This window comes from Leptopilina heterotoma, unplaced genomic scaffold (genome assembly GCF_015476425.1).
Source record: "Leptopilina heterotoma isolate Lh14 unplaced genomic scaffold, ASM1547642v1 Lhet_59, whole genome shotgun sequence".
NCBI classification, from domain to species: Eukaryota; Metazoa; Arthropoda; class Insecta; order Hymenoptera; family Figitidae; genus Leptopilina; species Leptopilina heterotoma.
Window position 1 is genome coordinate 601,815 of NW_025111133.1, and position 16,405 is coordinate 618,219.

The following is a 16,405-nucleotide window of genomic DNA, read 5'->3' on the forward strand; positions in this document are numbered from 1 at the left end:
AAACTCTTTTCGTAAATAAGCGAAGAGACATTATAAAATAATATTGCTATAAGAGTAATGAATATTTAGAAATTTGATTTTGAAAAAGTTGACACCCAGTTTTCTATGTACAACTGATTTATAATTTCTTTTAGAAAAAGCACTTGTAAATATATTTTTCATCCCCAAAAATAGAAAATAGCTGCCTGCAATCTCTCTTTCTATAATCTATAAAACGCCGCTTTTACACACTTGGAATATTCTTGACGGCAAGATATTAACGCTATATTTATTTACAAAATTCGGTTCTTGCGTCTGGATTATTCGTCATGTATTTTTTTTTGCTCTCGCATTCAAAATATTTCATCGCACCGAGTTTTACGATTAATAAATGAAACTAAAAACAAGTTTTTCGTTTTACTAAACACAAGTATTAGAAACGTAGTATTATTTTTGTATATAAATTTTTTTTTGCACGTATCACAAGCGTAAATAAAAAATATTAATTCGTCTCGCTATTTTTCATCTCTCTCGCTTTTTTCTCTAACTTGTACAAAATACATTAAGCGCTACGTTATCTATCTGTCTTCAATGCAACACGCGTATAACAACTTCGAACTTTTTTTGTGTCCCTACTTTACTAAACAAGATTTTTTGTTGTTTTTTTTTGTTCTCTAGAAACGAAAATGAGGCACTTACCCAAGTCCCCTCTTTTTTATACCTTTAAATTCTATACAGATCAAAATGCCAACAAATACACATGGAAGGCACGCCTCATCTGCTGCGAATGCTTATGTCCTATGCAACGCCCCCTTATTTTTTTTTATTCTTTTGTTTTGATCTAAGCACCTAACAGGCCACTACTAAGAACACAGTCCTCTAATCGTATCACATTTTTCAATTACATCCTACATTTTTCGCCCTAGACTTCTGTCATAACGTCATTCTGGATAAGCGTCCAAATCAATAGCAAAAAGCTAATTTTTTAAGCGTATCTCGGTTTCAAAATCTCTTCAATTTCCCCAGTGGACACAACTTTTTCCATATTAACATACGTAAAGTAATTTTTATTCAAAAAATAAAAAATATCAATATATACTTCCAAAGATAAAAACATTTCTGTACAATTTCTAGAATTAGAGTCAATCGATAAAAAAAATAACTTTTATAATTTAAATACGTTAAAATTTTGAAATTTCGACAACATTTATAATGGCTTAAAATAATTAAATTCTTTTTAATTTATATACAATAACAGGGTTGCCACAAAAATTTTAATTTTCTTTTTCTTTAATTCCGAGACAGAATTTTGAATTTTTTCCTGACTCTAAAAAATATTAGCTGATTCATTTCTAAAAATGATTAGATACTGAAAAAAAAGATCTAATACTTTTATCAGCGAATTTCTTTAATATTGTAAAATTATACGAAAATATAACTTTTTTTCAGATAAATATTTAATGATTCTTATTTTTCCATAGGAAGTAAGATATTCAAAAATTTTTAATTTCGAACCTTTTTGAAATTTGATAATTTAGAAAAATTGGTAGACTTTAATTTCTTCAAATTTTTTTTGTAATTTCCAATTTTCTGGAATTTTTAACTAAAATTCTTCTACAAATCAATTATTTTTAATAATTTTTTTGACAAAGTTCTTTGAGAATCCAATTATTTTTAATAATTAAATAATATATATTTGAAAATCCAACTAATTTCAAAAGAATTTGAATTGGAAATTTTCAAATACAAATTAAGTTCAACAAAATTTCTAATTAAACTCCTTTCAAATTCAATAATTTTCAAAAATTTCAAACTAAAATCTTTTGAAATTCAATTATTTTCATAATTAATAAAATTATTCGAAAGAATTCAATTATTTTTAAAAATTTTAATAAAATTCTTTAAAAAATTCAATTATTTTCATAATTAATAAAATTATTCGAAGGAATGCAATTATTTTCAAAAATTTTAATAAAATTCTTTAAAAAATTCAATTATTTTCATAATTAATAAAATTATTCGAAGGAATGCAATTATTTTCAAAAATTTTAATAAAATTCTTGGAAAAATTCAATTATTTTCATATTTAATAAAATTATTAGCAGGAATTCAATTATTTTCAATACAATTTTAATGAAATTTCTCTAACAGGAAATCAATTATTTTCATAATTAATAAAATTTTTCCTCGAAAATCAAATATTGTCAGAAAATTTAAACAAAATTCTTCCAAACAATTCAATTATTTTTATGAAGCATAAAATTTTTCGTAAAAATTTAATTATTTTTAAAACAGTTTTAATATAATTTTAATATAATTTTTCGAATTTTTATAATTATAATAAAATTCTTTGCAAAAATTCAATAATTTTTAATACGATTTTAACAAAATATCTAAAAATAATTCAATATTTTCTAAAATTTCAATAAAATTCTTTGTAGAAATTCAATTATTTTTAATAATTAAATAATATATATTAAAAAATTCAACTAATTTCAAAAGAATTTGAATTAAAATTTAATTATTTTCATAATTAATAAAATTATTCAAAGGAATTCAATTATTTACAAAAATTTTAATAATATTCTTCGAAAAATACAATTATTTTTACATTTAATAAAATTAATATCAAGAATTCAATTATTTTTATAATTAATAAATTTTTTCTTGCAAAATTCAAATATTGTCAGAAATTTTAATAAAATTCTTCCAAACAATTCAATTGTTTTTAAAAAATTTTATACTTCAAATATTTTTATAAATAATAAATTTTTTTGCCGGAATTCAATAATTTTTAATATAATTTTAATAGAATGTCGAAAAAGAATTCAATAATTTTTTAAATTTCAATAAAATTCTTCGTAGAACTTTAATTATTTTTAATAATTAAATAATTTTATAAACTTCGACTAATTTCAAAAGAATTTGAAATATAAATTTTTCAAATTTCAAGTTCAAAAAAATTTCTAATTAAATTCATTCAAAATTCGAAATTTTCTAAAATTTAAAATTAAAACCTTTTGAAATTCAATTATTTTTGAAATTTTTGTTTGAAATTATTCATGGAATAATTTATAAGTAATAATTTTTCAATAGTTCTTCAAGAAATTAATTCATTTAAATAAATTCAATTTAGTATTCTGTAAAGTTTAAATATTGTTCGAAATAAAAAAATTTAAGTTAATTTGTTTTTCTGTAATTTTAAAGTTTATAAAACAAACAAAAAGAAATGTAAGAAAAATTAATTCTTTTTTTTTGCGTAATAAAAAAATTTTTTCAATATTTTCAAAGCTTTCTAGACAAGAAAATTTTGATTTTTCTTATGAATTCTAAAAATACAATTTTTTCCCCACAATTTTTAATAAAATTCTCTGATTTTTCCCTGACCTCCGTGGCAACCCTGAATAATTTAAAAAATTGATTTTATCTAACTAAATAATTGCCTAACGATTCTAGGCACGTTTAAAAAATTTCCGTAATAATTATAGAAATTAATAAAAAATTTATAAAACTTTGTGTTCAATGGGGGACTGAATTTTGAAATAAAGCTTCAAGTTTTCAGACGAATGAAATATTCTACAATTTTCTTTTTTAAAGAAAAAAAAACAATAATAATATTTTTAGAAAAAAAAAGAATCGCTATATTGTGTTGCATTTAGAATATCAAAATTTCATTTAAAAATAGTCTAAATATTTTAGATAACAAATTTTTTTTTCATGTTGTTGCTCTCTGGAAACTTTAAATATGATCAACATAGATAAATTTGATCGCATTCTGTTCAATTTTTTCTTGTGTCTACTTTTCTCTTTTTTTCTCCGGAGAGAAAGAGAGTCCGTTTTTCTTATACAATCTACGAAAATCTCGAAAATAATTTGGAAATTCTGTGAAAAATTCGGATCCCTCCCTCTTGAGAGTTAAATCTAATTAGTGAAAAATCTTGAAAAATCTAAATAAAGATCGTTAGATCTGACGATCTAACGATCTTTATTTAGATTTTTCAATCTTTATTCAGATTTTTGTTAGATTTTTTTGTAGATAAAAATTGTAGATAAAAATTTTAAAGAAATTTTCTTATTTCTCGAAGACCAATTTTTATTTATTTTTTTTTAAGGCTTGAAAGAGAAGAATTAATTTGCCAAAGACTAAGACGCACAGTCTCTCAAATCATACTTGTCTTTCCACGTGCTCTCTCGAAGTTCCCTCTTTAAAATAAAAATATCCTCGTTCGTAACCTCGTGCACTGAGTTTTGAGGATACCTCAAGCCCAAATAATCCTGAGGATCAATATTCGCTTGAGATTGCGTTGTGTTGAGCATGTCATTTCTATAACCGCCAGGTTTCATAAAATCCAAATCATCCCGCAAATGCGTGACATCTGTGTATAATTGTCGACTGTCTTTATTGTTGTCGTCATTATGCGCAACGTACATAATAATATCGTTGAAATTGGGAAGGAATTGCGGATTGAAGAGGGAGAGTGATTTTTTACTGACACGATTTGGATCGTGAGTGGGCACCATATAGTGCTCGTGCATTTCGCGAAATTCTTGTTTCTCGTGGGCAACGCTGCGCGATGGACTTTCTTCATAAAAATCCAATAATTCAAGTTTATGATTCGAATAATTTCTCGCTGATTCGCCAGCGTGTGATCGATTCATTTTGGAGTAAATTTCCTGAGAAAGAGTGCCCTCTTTGCATTTTCGCCTCAAGCTGGCTTTATATTGTTGATGTTGTTGATAGGGAATTTGACCCATTTGCATGTGCAAGGAATCCAGATTAATCTCCGAGTTGTAACCCTTGTTGAGCGATTGCTCAAAGTCGGGACTTGCGTAGAGATTATTTTCTGAACTGCTTCCAGAAATTGTGCAAGGTGTCATGTCATTCCTGGACTTGAGGTGCTCGGATGCCCCGTCTTCGTAGGGGTTTTCAGAGTGCGACATGTCGGAGGAACTTGAAACCTCTGGGTCGGGGGGCAAGCCTCAGACGGCTTGTCGTCTTCTGTATCATATATACGTTTTCTTCACCTTTTGCATTGGCTTGTTCTCCGCTGATGAATTGGCATTCTTCCCGTTTGGATTTTTTGGCGGCACGTTGAGAACGAGATTTATTGACTTGTTGTTGTAACCGGGGGAGTCGGTGGTTTCTGTCAGTCGATTCAGCTGCTGCCTCTGCTCAGAGGGATCGGGATATGGCGCACTTCGTAGCCTTTGGGAAAACCAAAACCCAGAGGCGAATCCCGCTATGAGGGAAAAGAAACAGGTTCCCACCAATGCTCCCGTTAGAGTTTGTGCTGAATACACAACCGGTGTCACTGCAACTCCTGAAAAATAGAGATTTATTTCAATATCTAGTCAGTTTTTTGATATTTTCACTGTGGAAAATTGAAAACTTCATGTTTTACAAGGTTGCCACAGGTTAAGGGAAATCAGGAAAAAGTCAGGGATTTTTATTAAAAGTACTGGAAAAAATTGAATTCTCAAAAAAAAAAAAAAATTGAATTTTCAGAAGAAAATTCTAAATCTTGGTGTCTTTTTTCTTTGACTTATAAATTATAAAAATTACCACAAATTCTGATACAAAATCTCCAATTTTTTCTATTTCTGACAATCATTTTTTTTTTTAAATAACTTCATTCTTGAAGAAATATCATCAAATTATTACTTATAAATTATTTAATCAATAATTTAACGTAAATATTTCAAAATTAATAAAATTTTAATTTTAAAACAATTTTAAAACAATTTTCATAAATAGATTAACTTCAAAAAGTTTAAATTTCAAATTTTATAAAATTTTAGTTTTCAATTATTTTAATAAGAAATTTTATAGAACTTAGATTTTTGAAAAATTTTAATCATTCAGATTTTATAAAAATTCGTTAAATTTTTTAATATATATTCAATTAATTGTTAAAAATAATAGATTTATAGAATTTTAGTTTAAAACACTAAAAAAATTGAATTTTCTAATTCAATTAATTCAAAAGTAATAAAATTCTGAGCAAAAAATCAATTATATTCGAAAATTATTAAAAATTTACAAAATTTCAATTATCTTTATAAATAATACAATTTTTCTCCAAAATTAAATTATTTACAAAAATTTCAATAAAATTGTTGTCAAAACTTAAATTACTTTCAAAAAATTTCACAGGAATTCAATTATTTACAAATTTTTTATAAATTTCTTCGTAATAATTACATTATTTTCATAAATAATAAAATTCTTCTCTGGAATTCAATTTTTTTTTTAGATATTTGAATAAAATTATTAGCAAAAATTCAATTATTTTCATAAATAATTAAATTCTTGTCAGGAATTTACTTATTTTTAGAAATTTTATTCTATTCCCTCAAAAAATGTAATTATCCTTGAAAATTTGATTAAAATTCGTCGAAAGAATTTAATTATTTAAAAATTTGTTGATATAATTCGTTATCAAAATTCAATTAATTTCAGAAATAATAAAAATTTTTCACGAGAAATCAAGAATTTAATTATTTAACACAATTTTAATATTTTTTTTTGTAGCAAAAATTCGATTTTTTCGTAAGTAATAATATTTTTGTCAGGAATTCAATTATTTTTAGAAATTTTAATAAATTTCTTCGCAAGAATTCAATTATTTTTATAAGAAATAAAATTCTTGTAAGGGATTCAATTACTTTTATAAATATCGAAATATTCTTCTCAGAAATTCAATTATTTTTAGAAATTTTAATAAATTTCTTCTCAAGAATTCAATTATTTTCATAAATAATGAAATTCTTGTCAGGAATTCAATTATTTTCATAAATAATAAAATTCTTCTTAGGAATTCAATTATTTCTAAAAACTTCAATAAATTTCTTCCTAAGAATTCAATTATTTTCATAAATAATAAAATTCTTGGTAAGAAATTTTATTATTTTTAGGAATTTCAATAAATTTCTCCGCAAGAATTCAATTATTTTCATAAATAATAAAATTCTTGTCAGGAAATCCATTATTTTTAGAAATTTTAATAAAATTCTTAGCAATTCAATTATTTTCACAAATAAATAAAATGCTTCTGAGGAATTAATTAAAAATTGTAATAAAATTTTTCAGAAGAATTCATTTATTTTCATAAATAATAAAATTTTTTGCAGGAATTCAAATATTATTATTTTCTCGAATAATGCAATTATTCTTAAAAATTTTTGTTAAAATTCTTCCCAAGAATTCAATTAGTTTTATAAAGAATAAGATTCTTATCAGGACTTCAATTATTTGTATAAATAATAAAACTCGTTGCAAAATTTCTATTATTTTTATTATAATTTTAATGAAATTCCTCGAAAAATGTAATTATTCTTAAAAATTTTATTAAAATTCGTCGAAAGTATTCAATTATTTAAAAAAATTGTTGATGAAATTCTATATTGGAATTCAATTTTAAAAAATATATAATTATTCAGTAAATTGGATTCTATTTATTTTTGTATTTTAATAATTGAATTTTGCAGAATTTTCTAATAAAAATTGTTTTAAAAGTGTTTAAAATTAAAATCTTTGAAAATCAGAATTTTTTATATGCTTAACTAACAATTCTGTTTAATTTAAAGAAGAATTTTAGGTAATAATGTTGAGAGTGTATCAGAATATTCTTTAGGGTCAGGGAAAAAATCGAAATTAAATTTTTGTGGCAACCCTGTTGTAAAAAATATATTAATATTAAAAAAAATATTTTTTCCTTTCCATGATAATGAATTGTGAACTTTTGTTAAAAACAATAACGTTAGTAAATATGAATAATGATAAAAGTTAATTTGCAATTAATGAGTAGTAAGATTTGATATTATAGTAAATTTCATATTAACATTTAAACATTAAAAATAATAAAAATAATAAAATAATTTCAAAGGAGACACGAATTACTACCTTGAGGTTCATTAGCTCTAGGTTGAGTGCGACTATATTGATTATCTCGATCCAGTTCGATGACAATTTCATTGTCACGTTCGTCGGGCAGCTCTCCACGCCCGATACGAGGTGGAACCACAGGTGGTACAGATTTCGCCATTTCTGAAGCAATATTCGCTAATTGACAGGGACATTTCACACAATTTTAAGAAAAATAATCGAAAAAATAAATAATATTATAAAAATAATACGAAAATAGGTATTAAATATAAGTAACAACATATAGCGAATTAAAAAAAATAATAATAATAACATAAGACAATTGAAACATGCAAAACGGAACAAATTTCTAAAAGGAAACCTTGTACAAAAAATTAAAAATGTAGTACAATGAAATAATGAAGAACGTTGAATAATCACAAATTCACAACTATGAATAGAATTTGAATAACACCATGTTAATTTCTCTAAAGTTGAAAAATATGAATTTCTAATTGTACTTTGTAAGTTTTTATTTTGAAGAAAAGCTCATATTTCTCGGTGTGTTTTATGCAAAAAAAGCAAATGAGATGCGTCAAGTAAATGAGATTTTTTTTCTCCATTCTCTCCGTACCAATTATATCATCAAGAAAAGAATACTAAATTGAAATGTAAGAATGATACAGAAATTTGAGGAATTCGTCATAGATTAAAATTTCTTGAAGGAATCTCAAAAAATAAGAATACTAGGAAAATAAAAAAAAAAAAAAAAAAAAAAAAAAACTTTTATCATTGGAAAACTGGATGTGATACAAAGAAGAAGAAGAAGAAGATATTTACCTGGTTCGTATCCACAGCCTTTGTGTTTGCCATAGACGATATCTTGGAAAAGCGTTTTTTCCGCATCGTTGTCGTGGAGTTTCGTTGGCACAGCCACACAAAGATTTGTGGTCGCATCCCAAGCGCAATGAGGATCTTGCAGTGCGACACAAGCCGAACAAGTATTGGCAGTTGGAGAATCGCAATGATGTAAAGGAACGGCTCGGATTTCTGAATCCGCAATCACAACTAATTTACTGGCCTCACCAGCGAGGTGAACAACCTGCAGATCCTTTACAGCTTCACCTTATTAAAAGAAAATAGATTTTTTTATATTTCTTCTTCAAAATAGAAGATTTTCTTGATATTTCAAAACTTATTAAAAAATTTTCTTTTCGAGTTTCATGAATATTTTATTATGTTTAATCTATGAAGAGAGGGAGAGAGAAGGTATCAAAAGCTTCAAAAGCACTTTAATATTCTTACCATGTTTGAGCACCTGAACGTCACTAATAATATTTTGTCCCGCATTACTTCGAGAATAAGGAGCTCTTGTGTTGAGCGCTTTCAACACTCTACCGTCATCTAAAAATATAATTATTAATTAGTCTCTGCTATTATTTCTCTTGTGAAAATTATTCTTTCCGAAATTAGCTAATTTACAAAAGAGAAAGAAAATTAGACAAAATTCTTACCAGTTCCGATGTAGAGTACATCGTAAGTCTTTCCATCCAGAGCTTTCACTTGAGGATCGACAGTGACTTTCGTAAACCTATAACTAATATTGAAAAATAATTAATTATGTCTCAAATTTTTTAGTGCAAAAAAAAGAATTTTTTTATTATTGTTTAAAAGGGACAATAATTAATATGAGTGTAAATTTTTGTAAATAATGAAAATATTATTTATTTCTTTGATGGTCTTACTTGTAGGTAATTTTTGATATCACAGGTAATGCGAAGAAGGACTGAACAGCGTCGTCCATGAGAGGATGGGCTTTAACGAAGTTGACAGTGACATCGGGAAGTGTTCTCGAGTCGTTGACGCAAGCTCCGGGTCTTGGCTCAGGAACTTTTTCAGGTAGTACCCTTAACCAATTGCTGTTAATAGTTTCCTGCTCCTTGAAAGCTCCTTGGAAGACCTCGAGTATGCTGGTCATAGGAAATGCACAAATAGCCGAACCTCCAATCGAATTCACGGGCGTGGTGAAAACTCCGTAAACTAATTGTGCATGCTCTCCAGCGTATATTCCTTTAATCACTTCACTTGTTGATTCTGAAATTAAACGAAAAATCAATTAAATATATTTTACAAATATTTTCATAATAATTAATAAAATTATTCGAAGGAATTCAATTATTTCCAAAGTCTTTAATAAAAATCTTCTAAAACTTCAATTATTTTCATAATTAATAAAATTATTAGCAGGAGTTCAATTACTTTTAATAAATTTTAACGAAATTTCTCGAAGAAATTCAATTATTTTCAAAAATTTTAATAAAATTATTCAAAAAATTCAATTATTTTCCTATTTAATAAAATTATTATCAGGAATTTAATTATTTTCAATACAATTTTAATAAAATATCACGAAGAAATTCAATTATTTTTAATACAATTTTAACGAAATTTCTCGAAAAAATTCAATTATTTTCAAAAATTTTAATAAAATTCTTTGAAAAATTCAATTATTCTTTCAATTAATAAAATTATCAGCAGGAATACAATTATTTTTCATACAATTTCAATGAAATTTCTCGAAGAAATTCAATTAATTTCCAAATTTCTAATAGAATTCTTCGAAAGAATTGAAATACTTTTATAAATAATAAAAATCATCGCAGGAATTCAATTATTTTCAAAAATTTTAATAAATTCTTGGGAAAATTCAATTATTTTCATAATTCATAAAATTATCAGCAGGAATTCAATTATTTTTAATACAATTTTAATGAAATTTCTCGAAGAAATTCAATTATTATCAAAATTTTTAATAAAACTCTTCAAAAAATTCAATTATTTTCAAAAAATTTAATAAAACCTTTTATAAAAAAATATAATTATTTTCAATACAATATTTTAATGACATATCTCGAAGAAATTCAATTATTAAAAAAAAAATTTGTATAAAATTGTTCAAAAAATTCAATTATTTTCATATTTAATAAAATTTCTAACAGGAATTCAATTATTTTTAAAACAATTATTTGCAGAACTTCAATTATTTTTATAAATTTTAATAAATCTCTTCAAAAGAATTCAATTATTTTAAAAACAATGTTAATGAAATATCTTAAAGGAATTCAATTATTTGTATAATAAATAGAATTATTTGCAGGAATTCAATTGTTTTCAAAAATTCATCCTGGGCTTTTAATTATTATTATTATTAAAACAATTTCCAGAAGATTTTTCTAAGGATTTCAATTATTTTAAAAAATGTTAATAAAAGTTCTCGAAGGAATTCAATTATTTGAAAAAAAATATTTAATCTTTATTAAGAATTTAATAAAATTGTTCACAAGAATTCAATTATTTTCATAGTTGATAAAATTATTGGCAAGAATTCAATAATAATTGAATTTTGATGAGATTCTTTATAAGAATACAATTATTTTCATAATTAATAGAATAACTCGCAGCAATTCAATTATTTTCAATATATTTTTAATGAAATCTTTCGTAAGAATTCAATTATTATCAAAATTTTTAATAAAATTCTTAAAAACAATTCAAATTATTTTATAAATTAATTATATTTTTGAAGTAAATTATTTTCAACAATTTTAATAAAATTTTTTGACACAAATCAATTCTTTTCAAAAATTTTAATAAAACTCTAAAACTCTTCTAAAAATTCAATGAATTTCAATAATAATTTTAATAAAATTCTTCTCAGGAATTCAATTTTTTTTATAAATAATAAAAATTCTTCGGAAGAATTCAATTATTTTAAAAAGAAATTAAATAAAATTTCCCAAATGAATAAAATTTTTCAAATGAAAAACTTCAGTAAAAATGGTATTATGTTTTTTAGCATTTTCAACCTAATGGGGATTTAAAATTGCAATGCGACACATAGTGACCATAAAGTGAACTAAAAAAAATGGCTGCTGTAGGTGTACAAGGTTGAAAAAAATGTTAATATTTAAAGTATTCTAATGTTTAAGAAATATTTGTTAAGATTGTTGTTCATTATTTATCTTTTTATTGAAAAACTACTTAAAATTAAAACCGAAAAGTCACAATTTAAGTTTATATTTTTTTAAATTTGTACACCCATTTCGTCCATTTTTGGTGTAAAACACTAGCGACACCGAGCCCGCGGTGGTAATTTTCATTGCCAAAAAAACAAAGTTTTGTTCAAAAGAATGCTTTAAAAATTATAAAAATCAATGTTTTCATTTGGAAATTTTTTTGTGGATTCAAAAACACATTTTTTACAAAACTACGCATGGATTTTAAAATCTAAAAATTTTTTAAGAAAAATAAAACCTTAAAAACGTCAAAAATTTTTTTAACCGAATTTATTTTATGTTCATTGAGTTCTTCACAAAAAATTACTTAAAAAATAATTTTGTGGTTTGTTTAATTTATTTTTTTGATATAATTAAAACACTGTTAACTTAAAAGTACACTGAAAACAAAATTTATTTGATTCAAATAACCGAATACTTGAGTATTATCAATTAAATATTTAATTGAATGAAATACTATTTATTAAAGTCAATTAAATTGTATTTTCTTCAAATACCATTTAATTGACACCAATAAATATTATTGGATTCAAATTTCAAATACCATTTAATTGAGTCCAATAAATATTATTTGATTCAAATACCATTTAATTGACTCCAATAAATATTATTGGATTAAAATACCATTTAATTGACTCCAATAAATATTATTTGATTCAAATACCATTTAATTGACTCCAATAAATATTATTGGATTAAAATACCATTTAATTGACTCCAATAAATATTATTTGATTCAAATACCATTTAATTGAGTCCAATAAATATTATTTGATTCAAATACCATTTAATTGACTCCAATAAATATTATTGGATTAAAATACCATTTAATTGACTCCAATAAATATTATTTGATTCAAATACCATTTAATTGACTCCAATAAATATTATTTGATTCAAATACCATTTAATTGACTCCAATAAATATTATTGGATTAAAATACCATTTAATTGACTCCAATAAATATTATTTGATTCAAATACCATTTAATTGACTCCAATAAATATTATTTGATTCAAATACCATTTAATTGACTCCAATAAATATTATTTGATTCAAATACCATTTAATTGACTCCAATAAATATTATTTGATTCAAATACCATTTAATTGACTCCAATAAATATTATTGGATTAAAATACCATTTAATTGACTCCAATAAATATTATTTGATTCAAATACCATTTAATTGAGTCCAATAAATATTATTTGATTCAAATACCATTTAATTGACTCCAATAAATATTATTTGATTCAAATACCATTTAATTGACTCCAATAAATATTATTGGATTAAAATACCATTTAATTGACTCCAATAAATATTATTTGATTCAAATACCATTTAATTGACTCCAATAAATATTATTGGATTAAAATACCATTTAATTGACTCCAATAAATATTATTTGATTCAAATACCATTTAATTGACTCCAATAAATATTATTTGATTCAAATACCATTTAATTGACTCCAATAAATATTATTGGATTAAAATACCATTTAATTGACTCCAATAAATATTATTTGATTCAAATACCATTTAATTGACTCCAATAAATATTATTTGATTCAAATACCATTTAATTGACTCCAATAAATATTATTGGATTAAAATACAATTTAATTGATAATAGTCAAATAATCAGTTATTTGAATAAAATAAATTTTTTTCCATTGTATCAAATTGCAACGAATTGATACCAAAAATATGGATCAAATAAAAAATTGATCCGAATTTTTGACATTAATTTTCATCCACATTTTAGTATCAATTTGATACTTTCAAGAAAACTGAAATATTTTTTGTACCCTTTCCGTTATTTTTGTTTTTATTTATTTAAAGTTGATTTTTTTATCGTTTCTGGAATAATTCTCAAAAACTTGTTTTAATTTCTTCAGTGAATCGAATTATTATCTATATTATCAGGAAATATTGTAAAATAATGATTTTTCGGTAGGTATTAGGTAATATTTATGCGTTCCCATTTCTCGAATTTCAAGCATCTTCTAATATCATTCCACTTTGTAGAATGCACATGAAATTTCTATATGTATATGTAGAGATGAATTTCAATCCCTGAAGACATTTTTGGAATACTCTTTGAATTTGAATTAGCTATATAGAGCTGGGGAAGATTGTAGGAAGCGGCATGGCATGGCACACGTTCGACGTCCAGCAGGAAGAGAAACGGGATTGAGGGGTAGTTTCGGACTCGCGATTTGGCACGGCAAGCCCGCTTCTGGCACGTGGCCAGCTACCACCACTGGATTCGAATTTTCGGTTCGATGTGTGGCCGGGGCCGGGACCGGGCGACAATATTCGTCGCCATTGTGCACGAACGCGAGACTCGAGCGGAGCGATTTATCGAGTGCTGGATATAAGGAGCTGGATGAATATCCAGGGGGGCCTTTTCGACAGGAGGCATTAGTTTTCTACAGACCGAAAAGCTTTTACCGGATGAGAAGGTCTCACTAAGAGGTGCACTTTTTAGACAACGGCCTCAAAAAAAAAAAAAAAAAAAAAAAAAAAATACGGGAAAGAGTATTGCTTTACATTCAATGTTGATAGTCTCTTTTATTTTCATTTTTTTTCCTTGTTATTTTTTAAAAGGACTTCTTTTTTTTCCACTGAAAAATTGCAATTCCCAAATGCCATCCTGGTTTCATTCACCAAATGGAAAGACACTCCCCCGCTGTGGGGTATAAATGAGAAATTGCCTGTGAACATTTTTATATCTGCTTCGAAAAATTTACTCTCAAAATATAGACGCACACACACACACACATGGAGAAGAGTGGAATTTTTTATTTGTACAGGAAATAAAACGCATTTTTCCTCTTTTCCAGGGAAATATTTTCACACGATAAATAGTTCGAAAATTTACGTTTACATTCTGCACCAAAAATATTCTTTGTAAATTTATCCAAGCTCATCTGCAATTAGCGCAATTTTCAAATTCAACCAGAATGCAAAAAGAAATTTTCAAAATTTTATTCAAATTATTTTCAAATATGAGAAAATGTTTCGAGTAAATAGCAAACAATTATACAGTAAACGCATACTTCATATACTAGTTGATTAATTAAAGAAAATAGCTTTACGACTAAAACGAAGTAGTTAAAAATGCAGCTTCACTCTAAACTTGAATTAATGAAAAGTCACCTTAATAAAAATATCTAAACTAATATCATTCTTGGTAACTTTCAAACTTTAGTAAAACAAAATTAAAAATACAAAATTTTTGCAGAATTTCTACAATTATATTATTCAAAATTTGAAAAAAGTTTTCTTATATTATTTAAATACTTATTTTCATTTATATTTTATATTTTCAAATTTTCAATAATTTTAATGTAAAAGATTTTTGTAATATTTAACTATAAAAATTATAAGTGCAATTCTTTAAAAATTCAATTATTTTCAGAATTTTCAAATAAAATTATTTAAAATTTTTGAATAATAATTTTTTTGGAAAATCGTTAATTGATCATTATTTCAAATAACTATTAAAATATTATTACAATTTTACAGGAATCAAAATTTTCAACGAATTCAATTTTAAAAGTCTTTTGACATTTAATTAGTTCTAAAAATACCTATTACGCTTTTAATAATTAAATTATTTTCTCAAATTTTAACTTAAATTCAGATTTAAATCAATTTTTATTAGAAAATTCTTTGAAAAATCAATTCTCCAAATATAAAAATAAATAATTGATAAAATAAATGAAGATTTTTAAAATTGAATTTTCATTAAAAATTTAATCAAAATTTCTGAAAATAATTGAATTTTCTCAAAGAATGTCATGAAAATTTTTTTAAAGAATTAAATTTTTTGAGGAACATCTACAATTTAAATTGTATGGAAATAATTGAAATCCAACAAAGAATTTGATTATATTTTTGAAAGTAATTGAATTTCTAAGGGAAAATTTTAGTATTTTTATAAATAATTGAACTTTCTTATTCAAAATTTCGAAAATAATTGATTTCTTTCAAGAAAATGAATTACAATAATTGTATTCAAAATAATTGAAATCATGCGAAGAATTTAATTATTTTTGAAAGTAATTGAATTTTTGCAATTTTTTTTTAAATATTTTGAATTTCTGAGGAAAGATTGCAGTATTTTTGTAAACAATTGAATTCTTTATTAAAAGCTTCTAAAATAATACATTGTTTTCAAGGAATTTAATTACAATTGTATTGAAAATAATTGAAATCCTGCGCGAATTTCATATGAATGAATTTTACCAAAAGTTATTAAAAATAATTGATTTCTTTTAGAAAATGTTGTCAACATTTTTCTAAATATTTTTTTTTTCTAATAATTTAGATTAGATTTTATTTCGTTAATGTAACATATTTATGATTTTTCTAAATATTAATTAAATTGTATAAAAAAGAAAATTTAATAAAATAGTGGATATTAAAAATAATAAAAATCCTACAAAGAATTTTATTATTTATGAAAAAAA

General features: G+C 24.0%; 1 protein-coding gene across 4 annotated transcripts in view; it reads right to left on the minus strand.

Moving 5' to 3' along the window:
• Positions 1 to 4,983: 4,983 nt before the first annotated feature.
• LOC122508952 (semaphorin-1A-like) overlaps positions 4,984 to 16,405 on the minus strand; it is a 440,531-nt gene continuing 429,109 nt past the window's right edge. For 2 of the 4 annotated variants that reach the window (XM_043622640.1, XM_043622641.1), the window contains exons 10-15: positions 9,589 to 9,937; positions 9,358 to 9,440; positions 9,149 to 9,247; positions 8,684 to 8,968; positions 7,883 to 8,041; positions 4,984 to 5,300 (exon numbers count right to left, since the gene is read on the minus strand). In XM_043622640.1, coding sequence (XP_043478575.1) covers positions 4,984 to 5,300; positions 7,883 to 8,041; positions 8,684 to 8,968; positions 9,149 to 9,247; positions 9,358 to 9,440; positions 9,589 to 9,937 — 1,292 coding nt within the window. The remainder of the gene's footprint in view (positions 5,301 to 7,882; positions 8,042 to 8,683; positions 8,969 to 9,148; positions 9,248 to 9,357; positions 9,441 to 9,588; positions 9,938 to 16,405) is intronic. The other 2 variants (XM_043622642.1, XM_043622643.1) reach the window with 2 other exon arrangements.